The sequence below is a fragment of the Botrytis cinerea genome, chromosome 6, assembly GCF_000143535.2.
Source record: "Botrytis cinerea B05.10 chromosome 6, complete sequence".
NCBI lineage: Eukaryota > Fungi > Ascomycota > Leotiomycetes > Helotiales > Sclerotiniaceae > Botrytis > Botrytis cinerea.
In genome coordinates, this window is record NC_037315.1 from 1396886 (window position 1) to 1415439 (window position 18554).

At 41.7% G+C, this 18554-nt stretch overlaps 5 protein-coding genes across 6 annotated transcripts; 3 read left to right on the forward strand and 2 right to left on the reverse strand.

The window, feature by feature from the left end:
• Positions 1-2869: 2869 nt before the first annotated feature.
• Positions 2870-4252, reverse strand: BCIN_06g04040 (hypothetical protein). Its single transcript, XM_024693497.1, has 2 exons — positions 3450-4252; positions 2870-3398 (listed from the first exon to the last, which is right to left on the reverse strand). The coding sequence occupies exons 1-2, from the start codon at positions 3907-3909 to the stop codon at positions 3058-3060; spliced, it is 801 nt and encodes a 266-aa protein (XP_024549283.1). The 5' UTR covers positions 3910-4252; the 3' UTR covers positions 2870-3057.
• A 112-nt stretch (positions 4253-4364) lies between these two features.
• Positions 4365-6577, forward strand: BCIN_06g04050 (hypothetical protein). The gene is made up of 3 exons (XM_001547140.2): positions 4365-4993; positions 5050-5097; positions 5154-6577. The coding sequence occupies exons 1-3, from the start codon at positions 4688-4690 to the stop codon at positions 6126-6128; spliced, it is 1329 nt and encodes a 442-aa protein (XP_001547190.1). The 5' UTR covers positions 4365-4687; the 3' UTR covers positions 6129-6577.
• A 2479-nt stretch (positions 6578-9056) lies between these two features.
• Positions 9057-10594, forward strand: BCIN_06g04060 (hypothetical protein). The gene is made up of 4 exons (XM_001547138.2): positions 9057-9350; positions 9407-9533; positions 9596-9716; positions 9775-10594. Exons 1-4 carry the CDS (start codon positions 9120-9122, stop codon positions 10529-10531), a joined length of 1236 nt encoding a protein of 411 aa, XP_001547188.1. The 5' UTR covers positions 9057-9119; the 3' UTR covers positions 10532-10594.
• Positions 10595-11466: 872 nt separating this feature from the next.
• BCIN_06g04070 (hypothetical protein) lies at positions 11467-13859 on the forward strand. 2 transcript variants are annotated; one of them, XM_024693498.1, is made up of 5 exons: positions 11467-12293; positions 12350-12494; positions 12548-12887; positions 12966-13400; positions 13512-13859. In XM_024693498.1, the coding sequence occupies exons 1-5, from the start codon at positions 12182-12184 to the stop codon at positions 13560-13562; spliced, it is 1083 nt and encodes a 360-aa protein (XP_024549285.1). In that variant the 5' UTR covers positions 11467-12181; the 3' UTR covers positions 13563-13859. The 2 variants fall into 2 exon arrangements, with proteins under 2 accessions (XP_024549285.1, XP_024549284.1); XM_024693499.1 differs by lacking the exons at positions 12966-13400; positions 13512-13859 and having other exon boundaries at positions 12350-12836.
• Positions 13860-13949: 90 nt separating this feature from the next.
• BCIN_06g04080 (hypothetical protein) lies at positions 13950-16884 on the reverse strand. Its single transcript, XM_024693500.1, has 4 exons — positions 16498-16884; positions 15867-16448; positions 15673-15816; positions 13950-15620 (listed from the first exon to the last, which is right to left on the reverse strand). Exons 1-4 carry the CDS (start codon positions 16555-16557, stop codon positions 14778-14780), a joined length of 1629 nt encoding a protein of 542 aa, XP_024549286.1. The 5' UTR covers positions 16558-16884; the 3' UTR covers positions 13950-14777.
• Positions 16885-18554: the final 1670 nt, after the last annotated feature.

An 18554-nucleotide genomic window follows, 5' to 3' on the forward strand; every position in this document is an offset into this window, starting at 1 on the left:
ATTGCTACAAAACATCTATCGTGAATAGGACCGAGCATTTACTCAAGTAATTTCCTACGAGTTGAATATGTGTGGTTGAACCGCGTTACCAACACAAGACGTGTGTTTCGCTTCTTGATATGCAACTAGGAAGGCTGGTGTGTTCTGGAAGTACCGGGAGTGTGGAGCCGGCTGCTCCCAATAGAACGTTTAATCGATTGTTCCTTGGGTATTTTGCGATATGAGGAACTTCAGTGATGTTTCGAATTGCTTGATTTCTTTTTTGGTGGGCTTGTGGATCTTCATACCGTCCCACAAGGATTGAAATTCGGGGATGTTTCCACTACTATCGATCTCCTGTCTTCATCAACCAAGAATGCTTTTTTGGAATTCGTTTTAGCGCTGCTAAATCATGGACCCCTTACGACGCAGGTGGAGAGAGCTTAAATGCCATCATTCTATCTGTATGACATCAATTTATCTAAGTCTGACAATAATATCTTGCGCAAATGAAGGTCTTGTGCTACTGCCGGAAAGGCAATCTATGTGAAGGAATCGGCCACCGATCTATAATCTAACAATAGCTCTTACATGAAACCTTTCATTTTGACCTAATGAGCGTTTAAACATTTCGAGCTTACTACATTTGACAGGTATGGTATTAGGGTAAGATTCTCCCAAGAACGATGATAAGCGCCAATAGGGCTTCGTAGCCTAGTTGGCGCCAATCTACATACCCTCGCCCCTAGGCGCCCCGCAAAGTTTAAATCCTTCCCTAGACTAGTTCCAACATTAAACGCAGCATGACAGCGACATGTTACGATCTATCCAATCAATACACCATGTTTTATTTCCCCTCAATTATCCACTTCACGACAACATATGATCGCAAGCAGGAAGAATGAATGGCAAGACTCAAGGGCTTTCTCGCGTGCTGACATTTGGTCACGTATGAGGCATTGTTATGATGCATGAGGTAAAATATGTTGTCAGAGCAAGGCGTAATCAAGTAATGTAAAGAAGTGGGAGGGACCGACTCTCCCTGGATATCATTTGGGCGAGTGAGACATTTTCCTTCTTTTGTAGATACATTCTTCGAACAATTCCATTGTTAGCAGCAGCGGGAAATGCAGAATTTCACGGATTCCAGACTTTTCCATTTTTGTTTCACTCGCACATTTTCCTCTGATTGTCCATGGAATTTCCATAGATTGATTTCCTTTAATGAAAGTCCATTTCGTTTGGAGATTTTCATCAGTGTGAGACTTTGACCCGAAGCTCGAGGATTGGCCTCAGCATCGGTGCCCATTTTTGGTCTGTGTAGCGCTTGCTTTATGAGGCAGGGCAAAATATGTTCCCACATTACATTTCAATTCCTTCGAGATATTGGCAAGCGCGATAGACCTTGGTCCATCTTTATACCGCCGTTGAGTTACAGTCTTATATTTAAGAATTCGTTCATCGCTTTCAAAAAGACTTGTTCGATACTCCACTTCTACTCTGTACACATTGTTAATAGTTATTCACCCTCAGATTTCTTTCACTAGTGGGATTCTTTCAAGAACGCTATCGCCGTACAAAGAAATCAACGAGCCATATATTTAACGGTATATTTAAACCTTTTACCCCTCACTTCGGTCTCGAGATAAACCAGCAAAATTATATATACAATCACCGTTACCTAACACTATCGAAAATGGATGACATCGAAATCATCTCCGGCTTTTTCGTCGTCAACTCCGGAGTATTATTATTCGTTGCATTTCTTATTATTGTGTCAGTTTTACTGAAGATCTGGACGACTCTTAGAGCAATGCCTACCCTCAAAGATTTGGAAATGCAGAGGGCTGCTGAGTGGGCTTGAGGTCGAGATAATATTTTCACCGATTTCTTTAAAGAGGATAAATCCTCGTAAATTTTTACCAGTTTGATGGCAAGATTTGCGATTCAAATATCCCGAAGTTCCCTCTGGATCCAATATTCTGGATGAGAGCGCAGTTTGCCTTGCTTTATGTGTCGCCGATGGGCTGCAAATCTTCATGCAAGATGCTTGGCGCTGGATAGCAACGACCCAGTAGAGATAATTTGCCCATCTCGATCTCTGGCCAAAATAAATATCCTCAAATAGTGACCTTGCAGCTCTGTACCGGCTTGGATGAAATTGGAGTGGTCTCAATTTTGGTCACAGTAATGGGGACTGTGAGACTCAAGCCGAAAATTTTCAACAGTCGACGAGAATAGCCGAATCGCTATCACATCAAATGTGTTTGGGTTTGGTCGTGAGAGTGCGTCATCCGGGAATGGCTGGTGCGTTTTAAAGGACTTCGGTATGGGACTATTTCGGATATCGTCACAACAATGACTACTTCTTCGCGCCGCCACATCACCTTACTCTTCCCTCGGATTATTCATAAGGTCTCCTTTCGGCGCGAAAGTGAATAATAAATTGAGAGGCCGATTGACATGATGCAGTTAAGATTGCGAAAATACAATACTTTGACCAAATTATTGTAGCGTTGAAGATGACCTCCTCCCTTTCATTGAAAGAGTCCTCTTGGACAAACAAGCCCTTGACAACGAACATGTTCCTCTCGGGAGATCTGGTTTCGATTTGAGTAGCAATGTGGCGCAGATTGGGATATAGGAGGAACGGAATGAACTTTTTACCACTGGGCAGAGGGCCTAGTATCGGAATACTTAGCCTCCGCTGTTTCAGTATTGATACTCGCGTAGAACTTAATTGGAGAGGCCTAGAGTTCTACTACTGCGTAGGAGTTAGCAGATAGATGTTCAAATTTCAGATTGGGGATATTCACAATGACTTACAATCCTCCTCAATATCGCATCTCACCTATGTTCATGCAATCTATGCTGCGTAGAAAAGCCAAGATGGTTGAAAAGCATCGATTGGTCTGCCTATAATATGACCAAAAACGTAGATTATCCGCATGATTCTCCTCATTTGTCTCTGATCATCCTCCATCTATGATTCACAGGATATCCAAGACGAAAAAAAAATCATCGATGAAAGAGTTTCAAATATTGCGAGACACTTAGGCGCACCTAATGGCTCTTCTCCTAGGTCTGATGATCCTCCATCCACTTTTCCAACGCTTCCTTACACTCCTGCCTCTTGAAATCCTCAGGCCATCCGTGTTTTTTGATAATAGCTTGCAGCTCCTCACAGTGCTCCGTATCCTCATCTCTCTGTATATCTTCATCATTCCAGACCTTCTCCCTCCCAGTGGGATCTGTGAAGGCAACCCAATGCAAGCTTTCAAACTTGCTTCTCCATTCAGCCAAGAGATCCTCAAGCTTCTTCGTCTCACCACATGTATTGCGCCATGATCTTGGGTCATCGGGGGCGTAGTCGACATCCGTTTCGGTAGAGTTGTTGTGTGCCCAATCTGTCACAGTGCCTTGATGCCCTTAGCAAAGGTCCAAGTAAGACCGCGAGAAGTATAGTATACCATCAGTAGTATCGAGCAGCCACCAATTCCCCCAATAGTTGTCCTCACTCATCGTCAAGGGGATAACCCAGCCTTTGACTGCATCTTCTGGCCAGGCAAGGTCAGGCTTGAAATTCTTCGCCTCCTGTATATCAATCGGCTCTCTGAATGGTGCAGCAGTGTAATTAATGGGAAATGTCCCAAACGCGATCGTATAGCCTTTATCCTTGTCTGGATTCTGCAGATATGGAAGGTGCTTGAGGAGGTCAATCACAGTATTAGTCTTCTCTAGCGGTGCGAAGTTGGATTCTGTGATATTCGGCCAGCCAGATGTGGGAGGGGAGATAATGTCAGATTCTTCGACATAGGGAAGCTTGCTTAGGGCTTTGTAGTAGGTTTCTACTGCTACTATGATTGATTCGGGTTTGTAGGTCAATACTTGGCCGTCGAATCGAGGATCTGGTTTGTTGGAGGTCGCCATGGTTATAGAGTTTGTGTACGAAACGTCGTGAAATAAGCGATTTGCAAAATATTAGTATTGAATGTGACGAATCGTACTGATTTGCCCGAATTCAATTGGAAAGAAACCAACGTCAGCGCAGCTATACATGTAGTGATTTTCCTCTTTCTAAGAATCTATGTTGGCCTTGCCATCGGATCTATATACAACGAACTTCGGACACTTTAATACTCAAGACCCTGTTTTGAACGAAATCATGATTTTCGAGATTACAAGTGAACCTGTTGCTTGAAAAGAAGAGTAACCTTCGTATACGCCAGATCAGTCAGGACCAGCTTTCTAGGCGTTGTACACGTTGTTTTCCGAATTGACCTCTTTTCGAAGATGTTGCGACCAAGCACGTGATTTGTGTGATCATCAATGGTTTCCGGGTACCGTACTCGATACCCACAAGTTATTGAACGCCTAATACATGTGAGACTCAGGAGACCTTGATCCTGTCGACATCGTCTTGTCTTTCATCTGGATCTTTTAGAAAAATCATCAATATCTATTGCTAACAATGCACATAGCATGGCACAGTAATCCCCAAGGATTTCATCAGTCACTTGCTAGATTTATTTACAACACCACGCGCTTTGAACCGTTACATTTTGTCATTAAATAGGCTTATCGGCGCGAGTTCCTGCTTACCGTGCCAACCTTGTTCTTCAATGTGAAACGAAACGTCTTTGAATATTGAGATCTTGATGAGTTACTTTCGCGCTCTATTGAGTTGTTGTTCGCCTATCATGAGGCAATGGCGTACCGTCTCAGAAGCCCCAGTCACATTGGCATATTGTTCTTGATTGTCCTTGTTTGCGTTTACCTATATGATAAGCAGTCTACGAATTTACGATCCTCAATCCTTCAATTCTCGGTCAATGAGCAGACGTCTTCTGCAGACATTCTCCAGTCGCTTTCATTGACAGAGGACCAATGTCGAGCAGCTTTCCCAGGCTTGACGAAAGAAATTGACGATGCAGTGGCTCGAGGACCGTTTCCTCTGAAGAGACAGCCGGGCCACTATACTGGGCTTGTGCAAGGAAGAATAAAGGATGGAAAGGTCTATTTCACCATCAAACCATTCAATTCACAACCAATGTTGACTGGTAACCCTAGATATTCATCATTTCTGCGGACCCAAACCCTTCCCAAAACATGCTCCAGGTTTGCCAGCTTCTCTTCCAGGTGGTTGCCACAAGATTCTGATCTCTATATCACAGGAGCGAACGTCAGTCTTGCACCAAATTCACCGTGCAATTGCTACTTCTCCCTCGCCTCTTCCGAACACTATTTTCGCATTCAATATACTAGATACTCCAATGAATAATTCATGGACATTCTCAAGACCGAACGACCCTAATATTGAAAATGGAAACTACTGGGTTATGCCGCACTTTAGCTTTTGGTCATGGCCAGTTTCCTTTATTGGAACTGTCGATCAAGCAATATCCAAGATTGATCGCATAGAGATGGATAAACATTGGACCGAGAAAATTGACAAAGCGGTATGGAGGGGAACGGGATGGTTCAATACAGTCGGTAATAAGGACTCGCGACCAAGTTTGGTTCTCAAGGGTAAAGATAAGGAATGGGCAGATATAGAAGCTCTTAAATGGACCACAAACGGCGAAAGTGCTGAAAATGCTATCGGGATAGAGGACTTTTGCAAGTACAAGTATATTGTTTATACGGAAGGCATAACCTACTCTGGGCGTCTACTTTTCCATCAGGCGTGCGCTTCCGTTATCCTCACACCACCACCAACCTATTTACTTCACCATACACATTTCATGCGTCCCATATTTTCAAAAACATTCTTTCCGGCGCGTGAAAAATCTTCCGAATTTGAATATGACTGGACAACTCGCTGGCCCAAGACCTACGGACCAAGTGAAGCGAACATCATATTTATTGAACCCGACTGGTCAGACCTTGAGGAAACAATCATGTACTTGCGGAACCATCCTGAGATAGCCACTGGTATTGCTGAAAGACAAAGGGAACTTTTCACAAGATACTTGTCCCCAGCTTCTGAGGCTTGTTATTGGAGAGCTCTTATACGTGGTTGGAGTAAAGTTGCTAAACCAAACTATGAAGATGACGGTTGGGCTAAATGGGATGCAGAAGGGATCGAAGATGGCGAGGGAATGAGGTGGGAGACATTCAGTCTACTTGGGAAAGTACCCCAGAACTGAAGCTCGCCGCGGAAATGGGAATCTCTGTTTTAGGATCGGCGCAACCTATTGTATATAGACAAGGTCCCATTATTTAACGATTTGAGTTACCGTTTATCATTCTAGTTTTCCATGCCAGTTCCAAAAACAAAAACTTTGCATATCACATACTGCGATTGCAACTGTCCAGCTTTCTGAAGCTACCTATCACGAACAGTCCTTGAAGATTTCCATGCTGAAAACTTGAGCACGTTGATCATGGAAGAAGTGGAGACTAAATGTCAAAATAGCTTTACCTTTCACGAGTTTGTTAGTCTTGATCTTAATAGCAGAGTCTGCAGTAAGGAACACTTGCATTCTCCGATGCAACTGCCTGCGTTAAGTATCGTCGGAATCAATTACATGGAGAATTGTTCCCGGATATTCGATAGAAGGAATCAATGAAAATACAGTAATTGAAACTCTTGGCACCCCGATGTTTAGGATGCTGACTGACACATACACGACACGTAATCACATTGTTGACAATTCAATTATGTGAGCAGTCTCGGCACACATATTCACTCCTATTTTCTGCAACTAGAAATTGTTCAAAGTATAGACGCCGAGAGTCATGATGACTATCATTGCCGCATCCAGTATATCTACATTTGACTTCTTCTAGATTTTTCTGATAACCTCGCCATAGAATAAAGCTCTTGTTCTCTCGAAGCTAAAGATGAATTTACGACATCACACAGCTTCCACCAGGGCGGGTGCTAAATCTCTATGGATAGCTTAGACGCCAGCACTTCTTTACATTATCTCTCAGCTACATATAATCACTCTTCGAATGCTTTGACGCCATTAGTTCACGTTTTTGTTGTTGCTTGCAGTGCACTTTTTGCTTTCTATTTGAGTGAGCCTCTACGAGAAACTGTTGCATAGCAACGAGCAGGCTTAACAAGCACGGCGATTGATCCACGGGAAATTTCCTTGTGGTGGAACTATTCGTATTCGGAGAATCTTGGTACAGGTCCTCCAAATGTCCAAGAAGAATATACCGGCGCAGCGAAATCTTCTACGACACGGAGGCTTGCTAGTGGTACAGCAACGGCATTGCGTCTAGGACCCCGTATCAGAATAAAGTATATCCCAGTAATATATCAAAAATTATACGGGACACGGATTTATTTCTAGTTTGGATATGATTAGCACAAATATCAGTTTCAAGCATCAGAATGCATGAGGGCAATGATTGCTGTAATTTTCATAACTATACTACGAAAGTAATCATTGTTCTTGAGCACGAAGCTCTAAATATTTAGGAAATCCATTTCACCACATAAGTCTTCCTGCTTTCTGGGCCAAGGCCTTACTATCACGCCTCAGCATTCCAAGCAACTGCTCGACTGACAGTATAGTAAGGTTTGGATATCCTCTCCCCCGTAACGCTCGCCTCTATTAATCTTATTCTTCTCCCCCCTTACTATCATAGCAATAAGACAGACTTGCCTGTTCAATGGTACATACACTTTGCCTTGTAGATAAATTGTACAACTGATACCCATGAGCCGTGTAATCAATCCGAAAAATAATCTTCCGATGATACGTCTGCGGGATCAGTAATCTAAAAATCCAAACTACCCTACGAGTAATCTTTATATCATCTACCTAAGCCCCATATACCCATAGATAAATTCACATTAGTGGTGTCCAAATTATTTGTAAATCATTTACTTTCGCTCAAGTCTGAAGCTGATTCCATATTCTCATAGTGTATAAATAAGCCGAGCTTAGATTTATACTCTATTTATACTAGTTCAGATGGAGTATATAATTTACATCAAGGTAGACAAATTGTCTCAATAAGATAGACAATTTCAGAATTCTAACTTATAATCCGTAGAACGGATAAAATCATTAACGAATTATCCGCAGGGTGTATTATCTGCAAATTACCCATGGTTACAGAAGATATATGCACAGCATACTTGATAATCGATCTCCTGTGCTTTACGTCAAAAGGAAATCCAATTGACACATCAGAAAGGCTTTTCACCTCCAAGTTTCTGTTTACAATCATGACCCACTGCGCTGCATCTCATTCACCTGCATCTTGTTCTCGGCATAATTAACGTTCTGCCAAAAAGTATTCGGAATTCGGAACAACATTCTTGGGGTTCAAGGCGAGGCAGACGAAGCTCTAGTGGCCATATACCATTCAGAGAATGAATATAACTTTGTAGCTGGCTACGCTTCCGCTGATCAATTTGAGTGCGATGAGACAGCATCAAGCTAGAGTCAGCTACTCAGACTTTAAAACTATGGGGGAAAGAGAAGAAAGAGAGAAGAGAATGCGGAAAATCCTAATATTGACTAGAACTCGTTATTGAGAATTCCCATGTTCACTTCCGCTCTTTGTCAAACAATTAGTGAGTATCTCATTTTCAATTGATTACGATTTAAAACTTGTCATCTTCATGTATAAATCACGAAAAAATACAATACAGGTATAATGAATGCCAAGTTGAGAGCTTGAATTGGTCTAAAAAATTCGAACAAGGATGGAAAAGTACTCTGACCTGTTCCTCTTTAGTCTTGATCTACGCCTTTAGTTCTCATTAGTTCAGTGGAGATGACATATGTGTAGGTGTGCTAACTTTGAAGCCATGATAAGAACCATTGTAGCTTTTCATTGCTATGAGCATACTCAAAGAATCGAAGTATGGCAATGAAGTCCATTGTCAACACTAGAATTAATGGATTGAAGTGGCTTTATAATTCGTTCTCTTTCTCAAAAATGAAATAGAATTCAATAATCACTACCCCTCTTTCTTTATTTGGATAAATTTGTTAGTCTGCGCACCCAATCATACCCCTGTAGAGAGAATCTGTCGTGTTGCATTCAATATAGTATCAAGTGCCACCACGTCACCTCACGCTAAAAATCGTCCCCTCATCAAAATCGTAAATTCTTGACACTCATATCAAGGTACAAGAGAAGTAAATTCTTGTGATAATACGGCTAAAATGGATCTCGAAATGACAAAAGGGCAGAATGAGGCCATCAGAGCATCTCTGGCAGAACTCACTTCAACAGTCGAGAAGCACCTTTCCGCCTGCGAAGAGAATGCGCTGAATGGCAGTGCCTCCACAGCTGCAAGTATGTCGAAGACTCATGTGGAACTGATGAGTGCTGCAAGGAAGATGAAAAGTGATGTTTATGGACCAGTGAACAATGTTGCTTCTCATTATGAAGAGGTGCGTAACCTTTCTATTTGTTAAATAACGGGTTAAAATTGACTATAATGGACCAGTTCATACACTCAGGATGTTTGAGAGCATTGTTGGAAGCAGGCGTCTTCGACAAGTTACCATTGGATGGAAAAGGGATGTCTGCTTCGGAACTTGCTGGAAAGACAAATATGGAAGAGGCACTATTAAGTATGTCTGATTAGAGGTATCTCATACAATGAGTGAATTAGACTAACATATCCATGTTACAGTACGGATGATGCGAACCGTTGCCCCTCTCTATTTCGAGGAACATAGTCCAAGGGTGTACAATCAAACGGCAAACTCTCCAATCTTTCAGCTCGAGGATATGAGATCATCATACAAACAAATGTTTGTTTCCTCCAAAAGCGAACTTGATTGCACAATATGTGATTCTGACAATATAAAGCTATGATGAGTACGCACCATGTAGTTATGCCCTAACTCCATATTTCAAAGAGAATGGATTTAAAGTACCAGACTCGATCAACAACAATCCATATACATTCGCCCATCGAACTAATGGTCTCAGTATGTGGGATTTTCTCTCGCTCCACCCTGAAAGACTAAGAATATTCAATTTGGGCATGAATCGAATTTCATCTCAAATGGTCCCATCCTATGGTATATTTCCATGGCTCTCTGAGTATCGGAAAATGGAAACAAGCGAGGATGCAGTGCTACTGGTAGATATTGGGGGTGGTCAGGGTCAAGCAATCGCCGCTATCAGGGATATTATTGAAGGTACTAAAGGCCGACTCATTCTTCAAGACAGAGAAGAAGTGATGTTAGAGAACCCGGATCCCATTCCTGGTGTCGAAAAGATGACTTATGACTTCTTCACACCTCAACCAGTCAAAAATGCGCTGATATACCATATCCGTCGCTGCTTCCATGACTGGCCAGACGCAGATTGTGTTGCCATTCTCTCCAACATCGCTAATGCCATGACTTCTACTTCTCGGCTGCTTATTGCTGAAATGGTTTTGCAGGATGAGCTAGATGCTGAGGCGGCTTGGATGGATATTACGATGATGTTTTTTGCAGGCAAAGAAAGATCAGAAAACCAATGGAGAAGATTGATTGGAGCTGCAGGAATGAGGTTGGAGAGGATACATGGTTCCGAGGGAACAACTTTTAGTGTGTTAGAAGCGAGGCTAAAGTAGAAGTGTGAAATGGATCTTATGTTGAATGAAAATGACGGGATAATTATGAGAGATGTGACTTCATGTCAACTGCAAGTGAGCTTGAAAGTGAAGGCATGAGTATTTGATCGAAGAGCCTTCGAGAAATGACTTGCTTCCTGAAACTCATGTAGGCTGATTCCCTCTAAGTAGAGAAATGTGTCCGCTAGTTGAATGTGCCCAATTAGATGCGCGGTAGGATAAGACTTTGAAAAAGCTTATCTGTACGCAGCGCAGTAATGCCAGCCTCTAGACCTTAATAGACGTGTTATGCGGAATATTTATCGCGTCTTATCTCTCCTCCTTCGCCTCTAGGGGACCATTATTCTGGGTACTGTGATGAAACGTCCGCGCACACTTCACCGGAGAATGATTGTAGTCGTGACATTCTACTCCAGCTACCATCACCTACCCCATAAGAACTTGTGCTAATCTTGGGCGATGATATTTTCTAAAATTTGTGGCGAATAATATCTATTGAATGGCTGAATTAGACAAATGATTATAGTTGACAATACCTAGATAGTCATGTCTAATGTATATTGATAACTTCATGAGCCACCTAAAATAGTATTATTAGCAAGCATGGGTTATACGAGCAATTGATAATACCAGTACCATGGAAAACATTACGTAAACTTACACTCCACCAACAGACATCATATTCGGATCTTACATGCATACCACTTTGAACCAGTATTTGTGTCTTATGGCCAAAACTCGAAGAGTGGGATCTACAGGATCAAACAGGGCTGTGTATCTCCAAAGCACCTATGGTGGAGATCTAGTGCTCGGCTTTTCAAGCGACCGACTGCCATTTCTCACCAGTCGGCGCTTAAAGAGCCGACTATGGCGGTGAAATTAACTTTGCATGCTCTTGGCGTCTAGAGAACTTTCGATCGGTTGAACATCAAACCGTCTCTACAACTACACTCATTGGGCGGGACTTTGTGGTTGGTGTTTTTGGCCTGAAAAGTCACACACGAGCCACAGATATGTTCCCAGACTTCAGGCATGTCAGGCTTATTGAATTTTATCTGACTGACAAGCACGTGAAAACTAAGAACGTGAGTACGAGTCCACAAAGTTTATTAGAGTACCTGAGCATCAATTTTTTAACCCTAGCCAACCCCAATCTCACCAATCATCATTCATCGCACTGCTTTCTTCTTTGGCAATAGTGCTGAATATGTAAGATTCGACTTTGACGTCCTCATAATCCTCATATTTGAAAGCGGAGAGTCTGTGTTGACCCCTATCGTGGCCCCGTCGTGCTGGCTACCTATTGAAGCAATAAATCGTATATCTAAGATTTGTGTTTAGATTTAAGGTTAAGGCTTGTCGCTGACATGGCTGTGTCTCCCTCTTGAGACTTTCGACTTTTCTTATTCGCCAATATGGAAGGTCTTCTTCGCCGACACTGCGTGGAGAGGGTGGATATCGAGAACTTCACATGTATATAAAGATGACCTTCCAGTTTGTGGGAGGTGGATATTCCCCATCATCTTTGAAGCTCAAACGTTCCAGCTGTTTTTTTTTTGTTTCTACCTCTCGTTTTTCAGTGTGTAGTTTAGCACTTGGAAGATTACATTCTTTGCACAAACTTTCTTTCTGTTCCAAATAACGTTCATCATGCAATACTTTCCTATACAAGCTCAGGATGTCCACTTTCAAGCCTCAAGTAAAAGGAATTCCGATTCTTCCGAGAATCGCACTTGTCCCGTCGAAGATATAAATGATCCTCGTAAGACTCCATCTCCATCAGCGATTTCATGGTTCCAGACTGAGACAAACCTGTAGCTCAAGTTCCATTCGTCAATAACCTCAGTTTCCATCAATTCATTCAGATTTTATCAGGAGCATGTCTAGCCTTCTCGCTTCTCCTATCAATCTTTCTGATACTTCGCCATGCAACACATTATTCCATGCCCCGGGAACAAAAACAGTATACCGTATCATTCTTAACTGTTGTCCACGTTTTTCTAATACACCCTTCAGAATCATTCGCATAACATTCATGATTCCCGTATTTGCAACTGTCTCTTTTCTCTGCATAACTTTCGAAGATGCCGCGGCTTATATCTCCCCCATCAATGAACTCTACGAGGCTTTTGCATTCGCGGCATTTTTTCAGCTCTTGTATACCTACGTAATTGAAGAAACTCATGCGCAATCTTTCACTGGACAAGCATCACAATATCCTCCAATTCGCAAAACCGCTATTCAGATCTTCCAATTCCCAGCTATCATGTTCATCGTATTCCTCATAGAAGAAATTTCGGAGGCAAAGGGAACATATTGTGAGACGGAGATTAAGGTTTACTTTACCAGGATATGGGTAGGTTCTTTTTGTTCTCCTAAAATCTTCCTTAAAATCAGACTACATTATCGAGATCGCAAACTAAACAAAACTCAGTGTGTAATCCTCCGCATATGCGGCATTATCATTGCCATGCTGGCACTTCTCCGCTTCTACAATTCTACGAAATCCCTAACAGCCGCTCGCAAACCCCTCCACAAACTCATAGTCTTCAAAGGAATTGTTTTTATAAATTTTGTCCAGACCATTGTCTTTTCATTCCTCTCATCGCGTCTCTCACCGACCAATAAAGTTACCACTCGCGATTTAACAGATGGAATTCCCAATTTACTTATCTCATTAGAGATGGTTATATTCTCGATTATATTTATAAAGTTTTATACAGTCAGCGAGTACGCCAAGGGAAGTGAGACTTATCAGGGAGGTTTCATGGGGATTAAAGCAATTGTCGAGGCGGCGAATTTTATTGCATTCATATGGGAGATGGTCAGGTTGGCGATGGGAAAGGAAACTACTGAAAAGGGAGGAAATGTATGTATTCACTCTTTCTATGAGGTCCCGTCTGTTTGAGGGAGCTTGATTTGACACACATGGGAATGTGCTTTTGTTGCGAGAACTGAAATCTGACCTTTACTGTGATAGTATGAAACTGTAAATTTGACTGCTGGGACGGAATATGATCATAGTGTATGAATAAATATGTGGAATTAAATAGATTGGAACATTGTGGGAGGATGAGATGGAATGTTGTATTCAATTTCGGGCGCAAAGGTCCTCGATTCTAGTAACGCTGTCGCTTTTTGCTTCGGGGAGCTCAAGGTTAATGGTCTATTCATGAAACAGGTATCTATTTTGCAAAAACGCGAGTGCTGGGCTTGGCGGTTCGAGTTTGTCATAGTCTATTTCATTAAGTTAAAATTGTAAGATCTTACATACCCAGGTCTCTTTTCATAGCTCACTGGTGTTCAACGGCGATACAAAATTTGTTCAAAATAATGCCCCCTTTCAAGAATTCACACAGTTTTAAGTTCATTCACAACGATACAACGCTTGTTAAATTCCGGATGTACACTGCAGTCATAAATAATCAGATATTTTACAATGTGGCGTATAAACCGACACCTTTTGTATAAAACGACACGGTAGCAGGATGTCTTTCAAGCAGAGTATCACAAATTAATCTCCAGTATTATTTACTTGAGTGACGTCTAAAACAAATAAGCTATACTCCTTTCTTTGAGACATAAATAAGACTATTCATTTTCTCATTGACGATTCAAATCTTTATCCTGAATGTTTATACCTACCCATCATACAAATCAAGTCCAGTGTATATGCTCTCTTTTCCTGGCAATGCTTTCATATAATGATCTAGGAGAAAGGACAATTTGTAAGTAGCAGCTATTGATGAGCTCATGCTGGGCCACTGAAAAAAAATATATGTGCCAAAATAGTACACCTAAGCCAAAATTCCGGGCCCGGAGAGGCGAAAATTTTTTGTTGCCTATTATCTAAAGCTAGCCCATGGCAAAGACGTTTATGAATGCTCTGGTACTGGAAAAAAAGTTTCGCGTTCAAACTAAGACTGCCCAAAAAAGGCGATAAATTTGGGAAACAATCCCCAGGCCGTAAATCGCGTCACCGCTGCATGGTCCTTTTTTTTAGGGCTCAGCAAGGTGATCCATATTATCCAGTAGTTGAGTTGGTAAATATCAATACAGATCAAGTATTAAACAATCTCCCAGTATATATCTATGCTAAGGTTGCTTCTGCCGGAGATTTATAGCGTATTGGAGAGTATGATGGACCTAGGAAGAACTTAGTTAATTAGGAAAGATAAACAGCTCCCAAACGTAGTATCTTGAAACTTCGTTCTTGGTTGTGAATAATTCAAAACCTCATCTCAGATCATGTAAGTTCCATTAATTGTCCATGTGTCCAGTCCTCATAATTTGGTGCGGCCCCTTTCTTGATATCTTCAAGCTCCCAAGCCAAGAGATCCTTTCTTTTCGTTAGAATATGTGACAATGGAGCAGCTTGTTTGATTCCCATGATGTCGGATATAACTCGTAATCTCCCTGCTACCCAGTGACACATCATATCAGATACTAGAGACGTGCATGCTGCCGTATACAAAGGCCATAACAAAAGATTACCGCTAACGGCTTTAGCACTGTTTAATGTCACTTCTCCACCCTGCGCATATCCAAGCATAAAAGGAACGCTAGCACAAATATCATGTGATAGTTGAATGATGGTTGTCGTCGAGATCTCCAATTGAGAATCGGAGAAGATAGGGTTCCTCAGGTCTATAGGGAACAGCTCAGGCTGGGTATTTCTAAGATGAGTGAGTTGAACATAGACAACTTCATTGATGAGAATCCGAACACATCGATAGTGGTTCCACAGTGCGGCGGCCCAGATGCTATCGTAGATATGATAATGATCCGAAAAAACGCGATCAGACCTTTGTCTTAAGGTGAGTGTTTTATAAAACATACACTCCGGCGGGTAAGTAAAAGCCCACTCCGCAAGCTTGGAATCAATCACGAGGGCCGATTTAATGATTTTCTCCGCATTTCTGTAATCATGAAACGAAGACATTGTGGCACGGAGATCGCAAAATTCCATCACTTGTTCCGCCAGAGTTGTGGCGTGGGCGTCATTTGGCGATTGAAAATGCAGAGCATACGTCGACCAGTCCCGAATGAAAGGCGGAATAGAAACATGGCGTTGTATACAGTTTGTAATCTATTCAAATGGTTAGACACAGTTGCAACCTTGAAGCAGGCAATAAACATACAATTTGAGTCCTAAGATGAGCAAATATATGCCGGCCAGTCGGAGTTTCAAGGCATTGTTTTCCCTTAAGCTGCAACAGCGATGAGGCACCAATTATATGCTTGGTCCAAGATCGCATTGATTGGGGACCGGTACATGTGTTTATCTATTTGATTGTTAGCCATGTGAATCTTCATAAATGCTTGTTAGAATTACTTCAAAAAGACCTAAAAGTATTACTGCTACGAGAGTTTGATCGGCTCGAGCTTCGTTTTCATTTCTCAACCGCGAACTGACAAGCCTTAGAGCAGAGTTGTACTTTTTGTTTGCATGGAATTGAAATTCGGAAGCTTTCCAAAAGTTTGCTAAGCCGACCATTCCAAGAGATTCAATGCTATCAGTCAGCGCAGGACCAATCAGTTCATTGTCATATATTTCGTGGAGATACTGAAAGCTACCACTTGTCGAATTATCTTCAAGAACATAGTTTCTAAAAAAATAACATGTTGCCTGCTCAGCCGAAGAAGTAGAAAGTTCGAGTACCAGTGGTGTTATCTGCATGGCAAGTTGCATCGTGGACTGGCACGTCAATTGAGGATCTATAAGAGCATCTGAAGTGTCGTTTGATGCTTTACTTCCCCTTTTCGATACTAATAGTCGAGATTGATTTTCAGTTCTTCGTCTCTTGGTGTAATATTGTGTTTGATCGCGGAACATCATATCTGCCTCAGTTCTGTACCCTGTACAATTACGGCCAGCGCGAACACATTGCGAACAAGATGGCGTCAGGGTGTCACACTAGACGGGTCAGTGGCTAGATTGATTTCATAGGAATTCGCTTACTTGCCTTGGTTCTCCGAAGTCTGCATTCTGCGCAAGCTTTACTTGGCTTACCACAATAAACCATTTCGTGACCTGATTGAGATGGTTGGTAATATTTGGGGTTATTAGATTCTCTAATTTAAAGAATCTGAGCACCCTCTTATAGAGCAATCGGGCAGATGATAAGTAGTCTGCGAGCCCGTGTTTCGTAATGATGTCGGGAAAGATAATGACTACACCAAAGCACGAGAACAAATAGATTAAATTTGTTGCCCGTGGGCTGTTATGTTGCTTATGTGAAGCATGCATTCATGATCATATAGTCACTAAGCCGCATTGTAAGAATCTTGTCCCTAGTAATATCTGCACGAGAGATCGACAATACAGATGAAGCTTGATTCTTTCTAGGAACATTTGATTGCTTGTTCGTAAGACGGATAAGGCTCTGTCATCATACGCTTTTCTCTTTCGGGTATTCTCAGCGCAGCGCATTGATTACTCAGCCCCTTTGTGATACTACCACCCGAGCCACCACTCAACTTTTGACGGCGACCCCCGAATTAACCCCGGATTTGATTGTTTCATATCCTGGTATGTTTCTTCCACACAGCATCTTGTGCCGCTCACAGCACTTTTCCTTGGACTAAATTTGCATAAGAATCAGCCAGTCTTACTCCCCCAGTTGCTCAAACGGGATGGATTACATAGCCAGATATTCCTATTGGTGACTGCTCTCACTCCATTCTAACAACGAAGGAACACAAGAACAATGACTTCTCCGAGGGTTCTCTTCAATTCTGGAGATACTACTCATCGCTTTCCAAAATTTGCCCATTCCTCATTCTCTTAATATATTAGCATCGGGAATGGTAGTGAACGCGTGCCAGTGTGTGGCTCTCCTCAGATAGGACGAGCATCTGATTGCTGTTGTTCTGGACGACGATCCAGAAACTTTGTCACAGAAAAAATCCAGGTTCGACATAAGGGAGGACTTCCGCAAACTTAATTATTGGATTCACTCATGTTTTTCACGTAATTTTGTTCTCATCTTCTGTCTACCAACTCACTCCATTTGCAATCATCCAGAGTTCAACCATCATGATATCAACTGAGAAGGGAATCGCATACGCATAGATTATTGCACATTTCTTCGTCTTAACAATCGCTATCTTTGTGATCTTCCATCAGGAGATCAAGAAGAAGCTTGGTTGGACATACCTCTGATTGTTAGCCGTCGTTCGGATCGCTGGCGCAATATATGAGCTTCGAATTATACATAATCCCGTTAATAGCAGTGATTCAAAAAAAAAATTGTGATGTTTCAGCTTATTGGAATATCATCTTTGTCTATGGCTATACATGGCTTGCTTTCTAGGAAGTTTGTTAGAGTTATTGAATGACTTTTCTGGCCATACTTGAGCTACCTTGAAGGAATGACAGAGAGCTTGACTGTGCATCGTCTAAAATTTCGCCCAGTAAGAAGATTAACAGAATCGGAATCGCCATTTATGTGTGAGTTTATATTGTCTGAGTTTCTCTAATCATTGTCACATTTAAGGAGTATTTTAAACTCCCCACACGCCATTTACGAGTGTTCTGGGCCGTCGTCATTGTCAATCCCTTCTTGACCGTCAAATTGCCTTTCGATGTTTCAACGGCTTTCGCTTCCATCAAATCTTTCTCTGTACTTGTCGGGTCTGCGTTGGCATGATTGTTCGTAGTAATCGCTGAGGATTTTACGGTAGACGCATTGTATTTACTAGCGGGCTTGATAAAGCGAAGGCAGGATATATGAGAGTATATACACTGTTTTTGAGAGCAATTTGGCGCATCTGAATCTCTAAATATCCTGTCAGATTTGCTTACAAAAATTCATACAGTGAGTTTTTTACGTTTCGCATTCAATTCTATTATCTCTATATTTTGACAACCTGGAAACCCAGAGATAAGTAACAGCGTTAGCTAATTTGATTGCATCAATACCGTAAATCGGATTCAATAGTAAAGTGTCTAGATTTTAAATTCAATTGGAGTACTAGATTTTTAGTATTGTCGTGAACGTCAATATATTTTCAATCTACT

Bases quoted from the DNA above. Each gene is read 5' to 3' on its own strand.
- BCIN_06g04040 (XM_024693497.1), bottom strand. From the start codon at position 3,909: ATGGCGACCTCCAACAAACCAGATCCTCGATTCGACGGCCAAGTATTG. The intron at 3,399-3,449 runs GTATACTATACT...AAGGGCATCAAG, and splicing joins GCTGCTCGATACTACTGATG to GCACTGTGACAGATTGGGCA.
- BCIN_06g04050 (XM_001547140.2), top strand. From the start codon at position 4,688: ATGGCGTACCGTCTCAGAAGCCCCAGTCACATTGGCATATTGTTCTTG. The intron at 4,994-5,049 runs GTCTATTTCACC...TGGTAACCCTAG, and splicing joins GAAGAATAAAGGATGGAAAG to ATATTCATCATTTCTGCGGA. The intron at 5,098-5,153 runs GTTTGCCAGCTT...TCTATATCACAG, and splicing joins CTTCCCAAAACATGCTCCAG to GAGCGAACGTCAGTCTTGCA.
- BCIN_06g04060 (XM_001547138.2), top strand. From the start codon at position 9,120: ATGGATCTCGAAATGACAAAAGGGCAGAATGAGGCCATCAGAGCATCT. The intron at 9,351-9,406 runs GTGCGTAACCTT...ATAATGGACCAG, and splicing joins TTGCTTCTCATTATGAAGAG to TTCATACACTCAGGATGTTT. The intron at 9,534-9,595 runs GTATGTCTGATT...TCCATGTTACAG, and splicing joins TATGGAAGAGGCACTATTAA to TACGGATGATGCGAACCGTT.
- BCIN_06g04070 (XM_024693498.1), top strand. From the start codon at position 12,182: ATGCAATACTTTCCTATACAAGCTCAGGATGTCCACTTTCAAGCCTCA. The intron at 12,495-12,547 runs GTATACCGTATC...TACACCCTTCAG, and splicing joins ATGCCCCGGGAACAAAAACA to AATCATTCGCATAACATTCA. The intron at 13,401-13,511 runs GTATGTATTCAC...TTACTGTGATAG, and splicing joins CTACTGAAAAGGGAGGAAAT to TATGAAACTGTAAATTTGAC.
- BCIN_06g04080 (XM_024693500.1), bottom strand. From the start codon at position 16,557: ATGGTTTATTGTGGTAAGCCAAGTAAAGCTTGCGCAGAATGCAGACTT. The intron at 16,449-16,497 runs GCAAGTAAGCGA...TGACCCGTCTAG, and splicing joins GCAGACTTCGGAGAACCAAG to TGTGACACCCTGACGCCATC. The intron at 15,817-15,866 runs GTAATTCTAACA...ACAATCAAATAG, and splicing joins TACTTTTAGGTCTTTTTGAA to ATAAACACATGTACCGGTCC.